General features: G+C 30.3%; 3 protein-coding genes across 3 annotated transcripts; 2 read left to right on the top strand and 1 right to left on the bottom strand.

The window, feature by feature from the left end:
- Positions 1-698: 698 nt before the first annotated feature.
- LOC115889812 (endocuticle structural glycoprotein SgAbd-2-like) lies at positions 699-9,831 on the top strand. Its single transcript, XM_030909892.1, has 3 exons — positions 699-713; positions 6,043-6,232; positions 9,731-9,831. The coding sequence occupies exons 1-3, from the start codon at positions 699-701 to the stop codon at positions 9,829-9,831; spliced, it is 306 nt and encodes a 101-aa protein (XP_030765752.1).
- A 202-nt stretch (positions 9,832-10,033) lies between these two features.
- On the bottom strand, positions 10,034-17,732 carry LOC115889811 (odorant receptor 94a-like). Its single transcript, XM_030909891.1, has 6 exons — positions 17,679-17,732; positions 13,427-13,824; positions 11,246-11,345; positions 10,836-10,940; positions 10,622-10,777; positions 10,034-10,093 (listed from the first exon to the last, which is right to left on the bottom strand). The coding sequence occupies exons 1-6, from the start codon at positions 17,730-17,732 to the stop codon at positions 10,034-10,036; spliced, it is 873 nt and encodes a 290-aa protein (XP_030765751.1).
- Positions 17,733-18,493: 761 nt separating this feature from the next.
- LOC115889810 lies at positions 18,494-19,297 on the top strand. The gene has a single exon (XM_030909890.1). The coding sequence runs from the start codon at positions 18,494-18,496 to the stop codon at positions 19,295-19,297; it is 804 nt and encodes a 267-aa protein (XP_030765750.1).
- The last annotated feature ends 653 nt before the right edge of the window (positions 19,298-19,950 follow it).

Here is a 19,950-nt window from a genome sequence, read left to right as displayed (position 1 = left end):
AAGTAAATCTTAAACAGTGCCCTTAAGAATAGAGTTTTTTAATTGGCATAGAATATCATATCGTCCAACTACAAGTCATTATAATTATTAAGCAGAAATAAAGAGATGTGTCTAAAATATTGTAAAGAAACTGTTGAATAGGTGCTTAAACTAAATAAACCAACTGACTTGGTTTTACATGAGATCTAAATAAACTTTTTATAGCGGAAGAATTGTAATATGAGACTTGCATCTTTCATTTTTACATTTTTACATGATGTTTCCTTTTGATGGGACTGTATTTTTATGATACTTCTTTACTCTTCTCTTCATAAAGAAGAAGATTTTAAAAACAAAAAAAAAAAAAAAAAAAAAAAAAATTCAAAAACAAAATTCTCAATATATTGACATTTACGCAAAAATCACTATTTATCTATTCTTTTGCCATTAGTAGTATATTGTATAATTTTATCATAATATTTAGTTCTAATATCACATTACACAAAAAGGCAACCTTAATGACAAGGTTCTAAACAGTGTTAAAAATATTGAATATATTTTTAACATTTATAAATCATATAAACCATTCACAAATTATTTCAAAACATCGTACTATAGTAATGGACCACTTAGAATAAATTATATAAGATAAGTTTTTTGATGGTTACATCTTTCAGTAGTGCGTGAACTTTTACCTGATGTGCCATCCCTAAAGCACGATGAAAGTCTTTATGGTATGTATTACTAATTATTTTATATATCATTTATATATTTTGTTATAATTAATTTTATGAAGATACTTGTCGAAAATAAACAAGTTTTTGTTCAGTGCTATTATGAAGGATTTATTTTAATTTAGAAGTACCTATGTACGATAATTTTAATTAATTAATTTATAATAATTTGTGATATTTATGGTAAATGTCAATGAAACAAGTTAAAGTCATTGAAAATTTAAAGCAAATTTCTATGATAATTTGTGTATATTTTGTGTATAATAACTAAAGCTTCATTAATAACCTCGCAATCAGTGGAATAAATTAGTGGTTTGAATTAGCGTAGAAGTTTGTTCTTTTAATTTCGCAGAACATCAAAATTACTGGTAGACATTTTCAATTAGTAGAAAAAGTCATGAAACTTTTAACTTTTCCGTTAACGATACTTCAAAATTTGCGAGAAATGTCATTGTGGCTGTTGATTATCTTCCGCCAAGAGAAACTGTGGTTAGAAATAAAAAATTGATTGTTTTATAAGCTAAATAATAGGCTTTCTCTATGGATACAAGGCAAGCTGTTGTTAGGATATTCTCTTAGTTTTAATCGTGTTTTTTAAACATGGGGAATGATCGTAAACTAAAAAGTATAAAGTGTATTTGAAACCACTAATTTATTCACTAAATGCGAGGTTCTGAATGAAGCTTAATAAATAATTATTTTGAGAATGAAGTATACCGGGTGTTTTCCAAAAGTGGTTTAAAAAACGAGATTTGGTATGTTAGTACCTACTTGACTATAAATCAGGATTGATTGACGTATTCAATTAGTTTTGGGCACTGCCTCTTTTACCAGAGATTACTGCAAATTTTGATTTTTAGACAGTAGGTACCCTCCCTTTTAATTGTTTTACTTTATTTGATAGAAAATGACATTCTAAATAGAATGACATGCCATATGTTAACTTTTGAGATTTTTGATTAAAAAACCAGTATTTTAAATTTCAATCTAGAGTGCAATGGCTATGTTAACACCACTAGCTTTTAATCAAGGAGCCTTGTAAAAATAGATTTGAACGTCTAATATTTTTCGTGTCTTTTCGTGTCGGGTTAAAATATGCCCAAATCGTATTTTTTAGCATTTTTCAAATAACTCTTTTTTTCAATAACTCTTTTTCAAATAGAACGAGGGTGGCACTTTAGCATCTATACTAATATATAAAATCCTTAAGTGACTGACATACTGATTAATCACGATCCTGCTCAAACCACTCAACGTAAGAAGCTCAATTTTGGCATACAGGTTGATTGGGTGTAGAGGTTCGATAAGAAGGGATTTTTCGAAATTCCAGTTCCAAGAGGGCGAAACCACCCCTCAAATATTACAATATTTTTTGTTTAAAAAACGTTCAAGTTTCCGAAAAAACGCTTAAATACGTATATCTTATTTTGTTTTTTACATATTTTAAGATTTTTTAAAAATGTATACAGGGTGTTTCGAAAAATCTGGTCATTGATTAATCACGATCCTGCTTAAAGCGCTTGACGTAAAAAGCTGATTTTTGGAAAACATATTGACTTTAGGGTGTAGAGGTTCGATAAGAAGGGATTTTTCGAAACTCGAATTCTAAGGGGGTGAAACTATCCCTCAAATATTAAAATATTTTTTATTCAAAAACCGGTGAGTTTTTGGGAAAAACTCTTAAACACGTATATTTTATATTGTTGTCTTACATATTTTAAGATTTTTTATAAATTTATACAGGGTGTTTCATAAAATATGACCCTTGAGTAATCACAATTCTGCTTAAACTGCTTGACGTTTAAAGCTGATTTTTGGTAAACGGATTAACTGTGGGGTGTAGAGGTTCGATAAGGAGGGGTTTCTCGAATCTCAAATTCCAAGAGGGTGAAAACGCCCCTCAAATATTACAAATTTTTTTATTTAAAAAACGATTAGTCTTTCGGGAAAACGCTTGGACAAGTATAATTTATTTGGCTTTTTTACATATTTTGAAATGTTTTAAAAAATCATACAGGGTGTTCCAAAAAGTTGGGTAATTTCTTAACCACGATTCTGCTTAAACTGCTTGACGTAAAAAACTTATTTTTGGCAAACGGATTTTTCGAAAGTCAAATTCCAACGAGATGAAACTACCCCTCAAATATTACCAAGTTATATAGTAATATCGCCATATTGTTTTTTCTCATGCTGACATAAATGTGAGAACATTTTATCCAGTTTGTATGTTAATGGAAATTCTTGCTTTGCTTTATCATCACCATTACAAATGATTAATTCGACGCGAACGAAGTCGGTGGTACACGCTAGTATTTAGATAAAGCATTTTTTATGAATAATTTGGAGCCACCTACTGGATATGTCGAGTCATATTGGTGTTACATTTATTGTGGTGGCATTCTAGATGGAAATTTAAAATACATTTTTTAAGTAACAAAAGTTGACATATGATAAGTATGTCATTTTATTCAAAATATACTTTGCTATCAAAGAAAGTAAAAAAAATACCAAAGGTACCTTTTAAAAATCAAGAGTTGAAGTCATTTCCGGTAAAACAGGAAATGATTTAAACTAATTAAATACGTAAATCAATCCTGATTTATATCTATACTAACACGCTACAACAAATATATTTTTTTTATCTGAAAAAATAAAAATGTTAAAGGAGTGATGTATTTTTCAAAAATACCCGGTATATTAAAAATTTTAAACATGTGTAAAATTTCATATTTATGCTATAACAAGAAATGAATGAGCCTTGCAAATATTTCCTTTACATCCATTATAGTTAGTAACCCCTATAGCACAGCAATATAGGAGGTAAAATATTATATTTACATATTGACCCAACGATGGACATGAGAAACGATTCATATAAAAAATGTATATTGGGCCATTAAATTTTTTTTAGTGGCCTAAAATATATTTTTTATATGAATCCGATATTAAAGATACTGTTAAAAGGTAGTGCTGTACGGATCCAAGTTTTTTAACGGATCGGGGATCCTTTAAAAAAATCCGGACCCGGATTTGCCCGTATCCGGATTTGAATATGCGATTCGGATCTAGATCCGAGATTCGGATCTGAGATTCGGATCTAAGATTCGGATCTGAGATTCGGATCTTAAAATCGCATCTGAAATCTGAATCTCAAATTCGGATCCCATACCCCGGTTATGGTAATTTCGAGGGTAATTTATAAATTATGCACTGAAAAAAAAGGATCTCTCAGTCGAAATGAATATGACTTTGACCCAAAAGATTGGCGCTTTTCAATAGGGCCAAGAACGACGTTTCTTTGCCCAAAGCATTAACTATCTTTTCATAAGCTTTAAAAACTTTAGAGAATAGAATAATCTATCTGTCAAAAGCATTTCACTCTTGACCCAAAATGAATATGCAAAGAAGTTCTTACTACAAGAACAATAGTCTCTTTGATTCATGCAAAAATTCTTGAATGAAAGGGACATTTCTTGATTAAAGAGACACTTTTCTTAAACCAATAGCGAATAATATTGACTCAACTAAAATTTATTTTGATCTAAGAGAAGTCTATACATCATATACAGGCATATTACGAGGTATATTATTTTCTGATAAATTTAGGTTTTCCTGATCTTTACTTACTACAGAGTCTTTACTTACTACAGAGTAGTAAGTAAAGTGATATTATTTTTCTCGATAGTAGTTATTTCTGCTTCTTCACTCCTTGGTATTTTTTGGGGTGGTTCATCACTCTACAAATTACAAAAAAAATGTTTCATCAGGATTAATCAAAGTAAAGCAAATAAATTATTAAAATTATAAGCTTTGGTAACATTTTGAATTTTTTAATACGACGACTTGAAATTCTAAAATTTTTGTAATTATTTGCATAACAAAATTGATACCTATATTCTTATTCTATCTATAGTCACGCATGCATTATCTAAACAGGTGCATTATGTAAATGTCTCTTACCTTTAAATATCGCAAATAAATGCTCTAATTTCCATTTTTTAAGAAACTCCTTTAAAGAATCCAGATATCCTAAAATTTGTCCATAAAAAATGACAAATGCATGTTAATAACGATCACTAATTTGTTATACGATATGCGTTTAAAAAGCAAATTATGCTAAATTCCAAGTGGAAAATTCCAAGCAACAAAACGCGTGCGTACTATGATGTGCGACCTATGAAATGCGACGTACGACTGATCGGACTGCCGACTGATTGTATACCGTCCTTCGTCATCGTCTTTGCGTGGCGTTATTATTTTCATCAAAAAGAGTATTTAGCTATTGGAAAAATGGCCATGTTTCTTGAATGAAGTACATCCTAGCGTATTTTTCTTATTATCTTAAAACAAAGTAACTTGCACTTGGTTGAACGAAAATAGATTCAAGAGCAATTTTCGAATTTTTCAAGAGAAGAAGTTTTCTTGAGTTAAGAGAGTTTTTCTTCAGGCAAAATATTTTCATCTACGCTAAAATAAATTCTCTTGCCACTAATTTTTTTTTTCAAGAACGATGACGACTTTAGTTCTTTTTCATCAGTGTGGGCATAAAAAAGTAGTTTAATTTGCAGCACAAGATATGTAATTTTCAAACAAAACATAAAAAAAATACAACCAAGTATGCGGATGCGGCATGCGCATGTTATGCATGGAACGACGACTGGCAACAGTGGCAACAGTGAATACGAATACGAGGATCTTGGATCCAGATCCTAAATCCGGACTTAAACCCGGATCTTAAATCGGAGTCTTAAATCCGGATTTTAAATCCGAATATTTATACCCGGATCGATCCGGTTCCGGATTGTACACTTTAAAAAATCCGGATCAGATCCGGATCTGATCCGGATTGAAAAAGGATCCGAATCTGATGTACAGCACTATTAAAAGGTGCATATTCTATATAGATATAGAAAAATAGTATATCTTTTATATATAGTATGCATAAAAAAATATAGGTTGGATACATATTTTATATAGATATAGAAAAATAGAATATCTTTTATATATTACCAATATTGGGTAAATATTACATATAAATATAAATATTAGTTACTGCTAAATATGCTTTGGCCGTGTTGAAACGATATTGGATAAATATTATACAAAAATATAGGTAAAAGGTGCAACTCATATATTATATTACCAATATTGGCTAGAAATTGCCAATATTGGGCCCATATACATTATTTTACCAATATAGAATTAATGTTGAGCCAATATAGTGTGCTACTGGGAAAATTTTATATTCAAACAATAATTTAAAATATTATTATGCATTATAGAAATAAACGTATTTATTGATTATATACTTTTCAAATGCATTTTGCAGATAACTTTATTCTTCTCTGCACTTTCCTGCACAATCTGCCAATCTTTGGATGAAACCAGGGCTGGAATAACAAGACAGTTTTTCGATATCAATCCAGACGGATCATATGTGTACGCTTTTCAAACGGAAAATCAAATATTCGCTGAGGAACAAGGATATTTGAAGGAAGGAAAATATCAAGTTAAAGAAGGTAATATGTATTAACAACTTCATATTTAGTATTTTTATTATACAAAATAATCTAAAAAATATTATTATTCAACAATATATTTAAAATATTTTTTTTATACAGGGCGTCCAATATTCCGTGGACATAGAACTACTTTTGGAATAAAAATAAGTTCATTGGATACAATTTACCTCTATACAAAAGTGCTTCGTTTATCTGTTAGAGGGCATCAAACTTTTAAAAAAAATAAACACATTTTTTCAGATATTTTAAGAACCTTTAATTCGGTTCGAATGAGATTTTAGGTGTCTATGTTTTGCTAAGCGCTTTAACATTTGAGTTTCCAAAAATCAAGAAAATGTAGGGGAAGGGCGAAAACCAACTCCACAGACGACTGATTTTTTTCGTAAAATAGTATTTACTATACTTTTTGTCTCTTGTTAAAAAACAGCGCAGCACATACTGTTTAAGGGAGAAATATTTTTCCCAAGCTTCTAAAAAATGGGTTTTCTCACAGCTATGGAGGTAAAAGAAAAATATATTATTTTTTTTTTTTTTTTTTTGAATTTTATGTTTGTATCACAAATGATATTTGACAATAAGCTTCATAAAAAGCTTAACAACGTAACATTAGCATTTTAAATTAATTAAGGTTCAGGTTTATATTTGACCGATGCCCTCTATAAAGATAAATTATGTGCAATTAATCAATTTTGATTAAAAACCAATGCATTTGTTCCTCTATTTTTACGGAATATGGGAATTCTGCATTATTTTGTAGGTTTGTTGGTCGTTTTTTCCAAGAGACGAGAAGTGTAGTAAATACTAGTGCGAATTCATTCTTTTACGAAAAGAAAATCTGTCATCGGTGGAGTGGTAACATAATTTATATTTTTGGCACAAAACTATGTAGGGTGGGGTAGTTTTCACTCTTCCCATACTTTTCTTGATATTTATAAAAGTCAAATGTTAAAGCAATCAGCAAAACATAGACACCCAAAATCTCATCTAAATCCATCAATGAACGGTTCTTGGAAAATATCTGAAAAAATGTGTTTACCTTTTTAAAGTTTATTTAAAAAAAAAAAAAAAAAAAAAAAAAATATTTGAATAGAAATAAATTGTGTCTAATGAACCTATTTTGATTCTAAAAATACGAAGTAGATTTGTCCAGGGAATATTGGGACACCCTGTATGTATATTAGCAGTAAAATAGTTACATAAAGTAAGGTCTGACTTACTAATTAAATAAGCGAGAAAGTGATGATACTTATTAGATAACTGATAAACAAACAAACAAGTGACATTATATCCCCTTCGATATTTTAAAAGTACGCTCATGTAATAGCTAGAGGCATAGAAATGAAAGTGATTATATTTTGATTATGTATTAAATTCGATTGTTATATGCAGGTGAATGTGCCAAAATTGATTTTATATTATTGAAGATGCGCTTAAACGAGTCAAGTCACTGGTCTCATCCTATTAATATAATATGCATTTGTCCCACACTAAAAAATCAGTGAAATTTGACTCAGATTTCACTTAATACTTTCTCAATTTCTGTCCACACCAGATTGAGTGAAATTTCCACTCTACAGAACTGAGTGGATCTTCAATTCTCAGAGTGAAAACAATCTCGATCGAGATTAGACGAAAGACTCCTTTCTTACTCATTATGGTTCATCTTGAGTAGGATTCTACTTATCTTATAACTATTCACTTTTAATGAGTGAACTCACTAACTGTTGAGTTCAAGAACTTTTTATTGAGTAACTTTTACTCAAATTTATGTTACACTTAACTCGATTAGTACTTATATCTGAGTATTAATTTCATTCAGTATTGAGAAATATATTCTAAATGATTTTTAAACTATATGTGTTTCAAATAATTGTTATTTTATAGCAGATGTGCAGGTGCCTTTCAAAGGTAAGTTTCAGTTCAGGACATGGTCCTGAACATGTCCATTCTAAAATTCTTACTTTGGAGTAAGAATTCACTCTGTAATAAAATATCAAGTTAGCTATTAGCATAGCTTCTAAAAAACAATTTAGAATATTTAGAAAAATATTTTTTTAACAAACCAAAATGAAAAGTGTAGAACCTTAAAAAATTATTTTGTCATTTTATTTGACAAAACAAATAAAACAAAAACACACTGTAACACTATTATTATAATATCAAAAAACATTTTAAAAGTTTTTTTTTTTTTATTAAAAATACAGGAACTTTTCAAGCTAGACGTCTAGAAAAATTGCATCACATCGCAAAAATCCACTTTATTAAGAGCATTCGTCAGCTCGTCTACCAACATTCTCGAATATGTATTTCTAATTTCTAAACTAACTTTAATAACGAAAATCCAGACATTTTTTCCCTCCCGATATAATTAAAAAAAAACTTTACCTGCCAAATGTTCCAGTTCCCAGTTCCAGATTGAGGAAAAGTACATAAACTCACCGGCAAAAAAAAACGGCCACTAAAAACTCGACGCAATTTCAAAGTTGGATTTCTCATGAACCACTCTATTGATCTTTGATGATTTTTCTTTTAAATTAAAATAATTCGTTTTAAAATGGATGCTACGTCAGAATTTTTTATCTGAATTTATTTTGAGCAAATACAGGGCACAAATAATAAGACGAAGTTTTTTGTCTGAACTTTGTAAATATCTCCCTGTAGGGTGTAGCTGCGGTAGTAAAGCATTATAGCTAAATTAAATCACAATGTAGCCTCAACCTTGTGAGCATTTTGTTTTAATCACCACATTATCTCTTTCTGTATTGGAGATATGCTGTTTCAAAACGAACGTCTTGGAAAAATTCAGAATTCATCTCGGAAAAGGCAGAGAGTTTTATGTGTAAATAATCAAGGAAGAAAGAAGAAATTAGAGAACAGAAATATTTATAACAAAAACAAAAAAAAAAAAAAATGCCATTATCTGTAACGGATGTTGCCTGTATTGTGGTTTTAATTAGATGGCCGAATTCAACGTTATGTCTCCAATACCATGGGTACATTTCGAACAACAGTCCAGGATGTCTGGAATCGGTTTAAAGGATTAAACTACTCAGTATCCACTCTAATTTTTCTGCAATCTCTAGTACTCTCCAATTGTAGACTGTAGCCTTTAAGTAGACATTACAAATTATTAGCGGTAATAATAGAAGCTATTGTCTGATTTACTGGCTAATCCATCTCCGTTATAAGTTATAAGTTTCTTTAATGCAGTAAGCTTCTGTCAATTATATTCTCAAAATTTTGGCAGTTTAAAGTACGGCCTTACGCACTGTCGCTATTTTGAATCAACTAGAAGTTTGTCATGAAACATTAGGAATATGCTTTAAGTCAGTTGAATTCCTTTGACATAATCATTTCACTTGACTTGTAAAAACACGCAAATAATAAATATTTAAAAAAAAAAAAAAAAAAAAAAAAAAAAAAAAAAAAAAAAAAAAATACAAATTTTATATTGCCATTGTTACATTTTTATTCAATAATTAATAATTAATTTAGGCCAATATGTCAGCAATCTTGATGGACAAATAATCAGACTGGTGTATACTGCTGATGAGAATGGATTTCATCCACAAGGAGCACATCTTCCAGTAGGATAGCATACTAAACAATCTCTCCAATGAAATTAAAATGTGATATTAGATATGTATATTGTCCACCTCATTCTTCAAAAGGTTTAAAATAAACTACAAACACATATTTATGCAAAGCAGAGGCAATCTATTCATATTAACTTAAGCCATACTTTAATTCAATATAATAATTTTATCATTATACGCTATTTTAATGTATTTTTATTTATTATTTCTCACTATATACTTGTTGAAGTAATGCAAAATATGAGTATGAAGATCGTAAAATCTAAAAGAAACATGAATTATTTTTAATGCCAAAAATAATTATCAAAGTATTAAGTTAAACACCATTGTTATTAAAAAAATGCACTCAAATAAAATACCAACCTTATATTTGTCTCTGTAGATTATAAACTGGTATTTTAAAAAAACATGTGTGGATTTTTTTAGGTCTATTTACTTTTAAGTAAAATAGTTTACAAAGAAAACGAAATTTCAAATTATCCAGAAAACTATAGATATTAGCCATTATGACTTTAGAACTTGATAATAAAGTAGAACTGTCAAATATTGCGTTTTTTAATTACAATATTCTTATAGAATTTTTATTTTATGCTTTTTATGCTTGATCTTTTCAATGGAGGTTAATGTTGAAAAATACTTCACAAATGAGCTTTTACGACTATACTTGACAAATGAGCAAATAATGACAGATATATTTCAGAAATCGTGTTCCGTAATAACGAAAATATAGGCAAAACATAAAAAAGGGGACCGAAAACCATTAGAAACGAAATTTAACCTATATACCCACTGAAGTTAAAGTTGTCATTGTCATTGGAAACATTTTAGCGGCAGTTAAAGTAACAGGTCGTTTAGCTCTTTCCATAAAGACAATCATCATTTTTCTAGTATCAATATCTGTTTCATACCATTGAGACATATAGCAAGCTCTACCCACATTTTCACTCTACAATGTACTTAATGTTAATGAAAAAATTAAATGTTTAATGTCAATGAATTATTACCAAAGCACGCATGTTATGTCCAACCCAACAGTAAAGAGCAACTTGTGTTATCATATTTACCAAATAAATTAAACAAATTCCAAATTCACCACTTCCAAAAGGGACCTAAAAATAAATTATGCAGGCTGGTAAATTACCATTTAGAGAATATTTTTATCTAAAATCTGATAACATTCCTGTATTTATAAGATTAATATAATACCATCAAAATATATAACGATATAATGTGGTATCACAGGTAGTATATAAGATAATATCCCTAGTAACTCTCGTCTAGATAAATAGCATTTCAACTTGGCTTGAAATGACGATCGATGATATTTTACATTAAACTTTTATAATAATAATAATGAGAATGGTCTTTATTCCTGGCCAACTATTACGCAATTTTTCTTCGACTATACACATACTGAAGCTAATCCAAATGCACTAAAACAAATCACTGTGGCACTAGCAGTTAGTTGGGCAAACGATATGTAACGGTAAAACTTTTCAATTTCCTCTATAAACCTAAAATTAATACATTAATTATTATACAAAATCGATGGACGATAACATACAAAAGGAAACAACATATCATCCAAAACATAAAACGTAAAGCATGCTAAGTCTCGTAACGGCAGTTCTTCTACTACCAAAAGTTGTGAGATCTCATGCAAAACTACGTCAATTATTTTAGTTTGTAGTATTTTGATAAAACACGCAGATGTTTAAATTTAATGAGAGTAATTTTAGCTATAGATATGTTTCGGTTTGTTATGTCTTTTCAAGAGTTATAAAACCAACCAAATCTAACAGTGTACTTGCTATGAGCGGGGTTGGGTTTAAGGAGTTTACAACAGGGGCACTAAAAGATGTGTTTAACAATTCTTGTTGATCGTTTAAACCCACCCCATAGCAAATAATTTTCTTTACACTGTAGTTTAAGACGGTTAGGTTTATGATGCTCTTGAAAGAGACCTAACAAACTGCAACATATATGTAGAAGTAAAATTAGTCTCATTAAACATCTAAAAACGTGTTCTATTGAAAAGCTAATATTTTAACGATGTTTTCAAAGAATCAACCACAGATCCAGTAGTGCCGATAATTATTTCTCTTCTACTTGTTTTAGTAAAAAGGGCCCTACCCGTAACGATATCTGAGAGATTTGAACTGTACAGTCCTTCGATTCAATCCAAATCTCAACGTGTAGTGACAATTTCGATAAAGATCTCATCGAAGAGATAAGATCTGCAATCTTTGAACATGCTGAATTAACTTAACTGCACATACCACATATTTGGCAGGAACTGTACTAGACTATAGACTGACGAAATTATCTTTCATAAAATCTGAACATGTAGTGTCAAAGGATTGCTATCGATTTGGTTTTAACATATGAACGGTGCGATTTGGCATGCAGATCCAATCGTTACGTGTAGGGCCCCTTTTAGTGTCTCCATAGACAGGTTGTTGAATCGGTGTTTCCATAAGCACCTAATTATAAATTGACACTAATTATGAAAAGATAAGAAGCATAGAACATTTCCAGGCACATACATCTTCAAACATATTTTTCTCGAATTTTTAATCTACACTATTTAAAAATCATCTTTACTCAATATGAAAATAAATTGCATTCTTCTTAAGGCCAACTGGAAGTAAGTGCCCTTAAAAAACACAAGAGTACAGGCCAAGTAATAACTAGTAAGTCTAGGGCTTGAACTCGCCAAAATTATCATTGTCATTCACCAGCCGTCTTTGCCTCCTTTTTTCGATCGTATGGTTATGGAATAGATATAAATTTATAACAAGTTGTTGAACAGCTGCTTCATAAACACTAACTGAAGAATAGCTAACTTGGTTTTATATGAAATCTTACAACTTCTGGTGGTAAAAAGAAGTAGAAGATCCGTGTTCTGAGATTTGGCATTTTTACATTTTATGTTTTGGTGGGATTCTATTTTACTGATCAGATAAATAATGTCATTTGGTGTCATCCATAAATATTGTTTCAAACTTTCCTTAAAATGGACCGATAACTTAAAAGTACTAAAGATTTATAAATAGATGGTTCTCTATCTTCAAAAACGTCGATCAAAACAAATTGGTACATTGATAGATATATTAATTTTTTTTTTGTTTCGTTTCTTTGACCTGTATATCTCTCTTTTTTACTCTTGGCTTTAGGTCGTTGGGGTTGCAAAGTACGATCGAGTCCCTGTAAGAATCTACGTTCAAGAGGCTAGAAAAAGACATATACTGTCGAAACGTCGTCATAAAATAAAAAAATAATGAACAAATCTAGAAACATCTTTACAACCCCAACGACCTAAAGCCAAGTAAAACAAAAATATATTAATTTTTATAATTCAGCAGTTTCTTAGGTTTGTTTACGGATCTTCTTGGTTTAGTTGAGTAGCTACTAAGCTAGACTGCGCCAAGCAAGATCTGAAACTTCTCAAGTATATGTGTTTTTGTTGTAAACATTGGAAATAAATAAATAAAAAAAAAAAAAAAAAAATACATTTATTATTATTATAAGTAGAACATCAATGATAAACATGATGTATCGTTTGCACATCTAATAAAATTTAATCATAAATTACCTTAATATCTTGTTGTGAAAAACAAGACAATTCCTGAATTCTTCAGTATAATTCTTCTTCATCTTACTGCCGATAATTTCAAATTTATTCATCAAAACTTGCAACAAACAAGAAGCCAAAGTAACGAGTCTCACATTAATTACATCAACCAGAGTATTCAAGTGAGCTGATACCAAAATAGCTATGACTTCCCCAATAAAAGTCGATATATACTTGAAATCAGAATCGATGTTGTATGGCAAATAGGCAGTTATAGGCAGGGCATACACGATTTGCTTATTCAGTAATGGAGGAACTGAGTAAAAAACTGATCCAAGCAAGCAACTCCCACGATATACCTTCCTTAGAAATGTCATTAGCTTCAAATTTTCGCTTATCTGCTTAATATGAGATGATTCCTGGTTTATAAGAGTTCAAGAAATTCATATGACATTTTATTCTATATCTCTTAGTATATCAAAATTCAGCAAGAAAAAGATAAATTTAACTATAAATGCTGATTCTTCGATGAGTAACATTACTGCATCTATAACGTGTCTGATATCTTTTGTAGTGAATACAACTATAAGTAAGGAGAGTTCTGTTAACAGTGTTACCAAGAAGAAGAAGATTTTTCGAACATAGTAAAATGTTATGTAGCTTGTGTTCATTTTGGTGTATAATCCACTAATGTGTAGAAGTTTTCTTTCAAATTCAAGTGTTTTTCTCCAGTTAAAATTCTGAAACAGTTCAAATTAGCTAATTGCTCGTTTATAGCATTAGAATTTGTTTTTTTTTTTTTTTTTTTTTTTTTTTTTTTTTTTTTTTTTTTTTTTAAATTTATTTTTTAAAGATAAATAATTACCTGCATCATTTAAGAATTTGAATTTGCTGCACTAAACAGAGAAATATAATATAATGATTTTAAACTAATTGTCTGTAGAGCAATTATAAAATAGACAGAACTAGATAAATATCTTTTGTGAATATTGAGGGCAAATTACCAAATTAACAATTCTCTATGAAGTGACACGTGCAGTTGTGTGCTTTATATTCTTTGTTGGCATTCCATTATTTGATACATTTGAATGTCATAATTGGGATAATTGGTAATATGACGTAGTTTTAATACACACACATTTCAATAGTCCCACATTAAATTTACACTTTATATGCTCTTTTAGTAATTTGATATATTCATAATGGTATATATATTGTTTTTATTAGGACTAAAATTGAGACTTTTTGTGGCGAGGCTGTACGTTTTTACAGCTGAGGCACAAAAAATCATTTTACTCGAATAGAACATGCTCTTTCTTAAAAAATGTCTATACCTATGTGGCGGATCCATCTCTCCAAAAAAAATCCTATATGGGTATTTCGCCACTGCACTGCAAGAAAATACTAGGTACTTGTCAGAAGTTATGTTTACAGTAATACCAAATTTGCCTAAGAAAGAAAAAATGCTTAACGTTTCGGAAAGTTTATCTCTTTCCGTCGTCGGAAGCAAAAAAAATACAAAAAATAAAGAAAAAAACTATTTAAAATATTTAAATTTAACTATTCGAGAACACTTTACTTTTTAAAACAGATGCGTCTACAAAGAAACCGTCGTTATTTTGATAGCCTCTAAAGGCGGCTACAGACGTTCATGCATACTTGACAAGTGTACTTGTGCAAACGTACCTGTACAAGTTCGCATTGACTCCACACAATGCAAGCGCACTTGAATAGTTTTAGTCTGGTTTTAGTAGGTAAAAATGGACGAAGAAGACGCGCTAGCTCTTGTGATGTTCGTTATTCTGCTTAAATAAAAGAAAACCCGTCGATTTTGATGGAAAAACTGCCTTCTAAAAAGGAATATTTATTCACATACTAATATTTTAAACGAATTGAAGTTTTACCCTGCTAAATATTTGTTCTTAAACTGTTTATTTTTACAATCAAATCGCGGTTTGCAGTTTTATCAATTTCTTTTAATTTTTAATTAAACTTTTACATGCAAACTCTCTCTTTGTTTTTGTTATGATAGTCTTTTGATTTTACTTGCCATAAACAAAGAGATTCTCTATATATACTAATGAACTCCACCAATACCTCTCGCATACTTTTTTCATGTTCACTGGCCATTTTTATCTATCTTCTGGTAACAAACAAATAAGAACCAAGCAATAAAACTACTAGAATCAACTTCAGGCTTGCGCAAGTTTGATACACATGTTCATGCATACTTGCGCAAATCACTGGGGCATGAAGAAAATTCGTACAAGTCTATGCCGCTTGAACAAGTCGAAATACTTGTACAAGCTCAAGATTCTTATACAAGTATGCTTGCACAAGTACACTTGCATGAACGTCTGCTTAGCTTTCGAAAAATAAAGGGATTTTTAATTCAATCTAATAAAAATAAATGTATTGCTCATACATCTGTAGATGTTAGTAATGTATAGTAATTGCTTCTTTGATTTTAAAAGAACATAAATATATAAATAAACCTACGTAAAATTTAAAAATAATCGCTGAAAAGTTTAGGGGTTTTTGATTTTACCTTATTAGAAATAATTGTTATCAGGTAGTAATTGTTAATTTTGAAGTTTAACTTGATATAATGTCTTGATAATGTCATTTAACTGAACGTCAACGGTTTCTTGTAGACGCATCTGTTTATTACAGTTGAGGTTGGAACCTTTGGTGTTACACAGCAAAATAGAACGCGTCACCACAGTACAGCAAAACACTTTTACTTTTACACTGGACGCGCGTTTCGCTAACCATGTTAGCATCATCAGCAGATGATTATAAACTCACAGTTTCACAGTTTATAATCATCTGCTGATGTCTTTGCTATGCTGGCAAGCGCGCATCCAGTGTTTTAATGTTAACAATGATTTAGTATTATTGTATCTGTTAAAAAAGTAAAGTGTTCTCGAATAGTTGAATTTAAATATTTTTAAATAGTTTTTTCTTTATTCTTTCTATTTTTTTGCTTCCGACGACGGAAAGAGATACGCTTTCCGAAACGTTAAAGCATTTTTCTTTGTTAGGCAAATTTGTATAACTGTAAACATAACTGCATAATGTGGTATTTTCTTGCTGTGCAGTGGCGAAATACTCATATGGGATTTTTTTTTTTTTTTTTTTTTTTTTTTTGTTTAACTTTTTAAACATTTTCAAACGTTGTAAATAATATGTACATTCCTACAACCTAATATCATTAATAATTATGGCTTATATTGTCAACCACTTCGCAAAAATTAATAATAAAAAAAAATCTACAAAAATAATTTATTAAAGTATAAAAATTCTAGTATAATACGAATTTGCGTCCAATGTAATTTAACTTTAATAAAAATAAAACTCTATTAGACATTTAGTAGGTAGGTATTTGTGTTGAATAAAACTCTTAAGTATTACAAGCTGTATACTGTTACATAAAATAGGTAAATTACATGGTTATTTAGAAGAATTTAAAGAAGGTGCCCTGAACTGTTATGAAAAATGTGAATTATTCGAATTTCTGCATTAACTAAGCCATAATATTATTATTTATTACATATTTGCTACATTTCTTATTGTGTATGTAGTAGGTTTAGTTGTCACTATATACTCTCTGAAGTACGGCAAAATACGAATATGATGATCGCAAAATCTAAAATAAAAACATAAGGTGTTATTTACTCTTTGGCTGATATACACAGGATGAATCTTAAATAACTGCAAATGTTTTTCAAGGACTGGTAGATCTGGAGTGCAAAATATGTGCTCTTTGAAATTTAAAAAAAATATTTTTTGCATATTTTTTTTTTTTTTTTTAACATTTTTTCTGTTTTTTGTTCCTCTAAAGGTAATCAACTACCTCTATTACTATAATAACAAGATATATATTATATTTTTTTTAACTAAATACTAAAAAAAAATGATAAATATTTTTCCGAAAAATACAAAATTTCAACATTTTTTTTCAAGTAATAAACCTCATAGCCGCGTTTATGTGATCGAAATATTACAACCCTAAAACAGTTTGGTTAAAGATTCACCCTGTATAACAAGTAAAATACATCTTACAGATGTCAATGTTGTCAATGTCATGGGAAACATTTTAGCTGCCGTCAAGGTCAATGGTCTTTTGGTCCTTTCCATGAACAAAATCATCATTTTCTTTGTTTTTGTGGTTTTGTACCATTTTTGACATATAGCAAGCAGTACTTAAATCCTCGCTCTTTCAACATAAAAATAGATATTATTTTTTTTTGAACTGTTTTTTGTACATTACCAGTGCTCTCATGTTATGTCCTGCCCAGCAGTAGAGGGCAACCTGTGTGATCATGTTGATCAAATAAATCAGAATAAATCAAATTCTCCACTACCCACTGGGACCTGAAATACAATTTTTAATTAGATACTCAGATTTTTATATTTTTATTTATTTATAATGTTTTTAGAATATAATTCTATAAGTTTTAAAAAATATTACTCACTATTGCTAAACCAAATGCACTAAAACAAATTACTGTTGCACTAGCTGATAGTTGTGCAAACGTTATGTAGCAGTAAAGTTTTTCAATTTTCCACAAATCTGGAAATGACACATGATCAAATTAATATTATAATTATTGCCCTTGGTCACGTAAATTGTCCATTATACAGTATATCCCGGATTTTCTTTACAAGGAGGAAAAACTTTATTTACATTTTGAGAAAATGCATTCTTCATAAAAATTTTTGCTTGTTCTAAAATGGTTAATCCCGTTTATACTTTTCCAAATTTCCATACCGTTTTAGAGAAAATTAAGAAAAACTTGAAAATATATGGTTGATTTTTTTCCTAGGTAAATTAAGTAACAAGTCTCAAATTACAGGCAATTAGATGCATATGAAAGCATCAGAATTAATAAATAAACTTGCGTTTGAATTTGCTACTAAAAATCACATTCCAAATAGATTTACGAAAGAAGCAGCGCTGGCCGAGAGTGGTTGAGAGGATTTCGTAGTCGACATCCTGAAATATCCCTACGGCAGCCTGAAGCTGTGTCTGCTGCTAGAGCTATGGCATTTAATGAGCCTAAATAAAAAATTAATATCTTTGAAATGACACTGGAAAAGGAGAAAATTGATGTCGACCGCATTTATAATATGGTCGAAAGTAGTCTATCCACAGTGCAGAGGCCTCCAAAAATTTTTGCGAAAACGAGAAAGAAACAAGTTGGGTCGATAACTAGCGCTGAGAGAGGTCAACATATAACATGTGTCTGCTGCATGAATGGTATAGAAAATTTTGTGCCACCAGCTCTGATTTTCCTCAGGAAAAATAGAAAGGAGGAGCTTCTAGATGCTTTACCTCCAGGGTCCTTTGGATTATTTAACGAAACTGGATGGATGACAGCTGATACCTTTGTTTTGTGGCTGAAGCATTTCCAGAACTTTGTTAAGGCTTCTCTCGAATCAAAAGTTTTGTTACCTTTGGATGGGCACTCGAACCATAAATCACTAAATGCATTGACATTTGCCAAAAACAATGGAATAATTATGTTGTGCTTTCCTGCGCATTGCACACATCGTATGCAGCCGCTCGATGTCTGTTTTTATGGTCCTCTGAAGACATTTTATAATCAGGAATGTGCAATCTGGCTGAAAAATCATCCGGGACGTGTAATTACACAGAATCAAATCGGCGAACTGTTCACTTCTGCTTATGGAAAAGCAGCAACGATAAAAAACGGATTTTTGAAAACGGGCATTCGTCCATTCAACACAAATATCTTCCCAGACGATTTCTTCGAGGCAGCTGAGACCACAGATAGGTTGCTGGAGCCAAGCAACATAGAAGAAGAAACATTTAATCGGCCAGAAACATCAGTCAGCAATGAAATAGAAGACAGTGAGGTGTTCTGAAAGAAACAACAAAGATCAAGATGAAATTAGCAATGAAAAAATTGACGCTAGAGAAGACGAGGTAAATGATACTTTTAAAAAATAGTACCCTGCAGGAAATTTCTCTAGTGCCTAAAGCAAGTGGCACTAGAAAAAGGATGACTAGGAAAACAATAACCGGAGTTTTAACAATTACTCCTAATTTGGAAGAACTGAAGAAGAAAGAAGAAAAGAAAATACGGGGAAATGTTCGTCAATGCAAAAAAAACATTTTAAATCATTCATGTTCCATTACACAAACAGAAACTGAAGAAGAAGATCCGTTTGCAACCGAGGACAGTGAGAATGATGTAGCTTGTTTTTACTGCAAAGATTTGTTTAGAAATTCGCGGTCCAGGGAGGCCTGGATTAGTTTTATGAAATGCAAGAATTGGGCACATTGTGAATGTGCCGGAGTGTCCCCGAAACAAAAGAAGTTCATTTGTGAAGTTTGCCAAGATTAACTTTTTATTTAGTTACTTTCTTTTTCCTTATTTTTTGTGTTATGTTGTTATTATCATTTGTTATAAGCATATGTCATTTTAAACCTCATGCATGTGTCATTTTACATACATACTTGTTGTAAAATGACATAGTGTAACAATTTTCTTAATTTTATTTTCATTTTTTTTTTT

This window comes from Sitophilus oryzae, unplaced genomic scaffold (genome assembly GCF_002938485.1).
Source record: "Sitophilus oryzae breed Bouriz unplaced genomic scaffold, Soryzae_2.0 scaffold_848_pilon_pilon, whole genome shotgun sequence".
Lineage (NCBI taxonomy): Eukaryota > Metazoa > Arthropoda > Insecta > Coleoptera > Curculionidae > Sitophilus > Sitophilus oryzae.
This window is presented reverse-complemented; position numbering and strand designations above follow the sequence as displayed.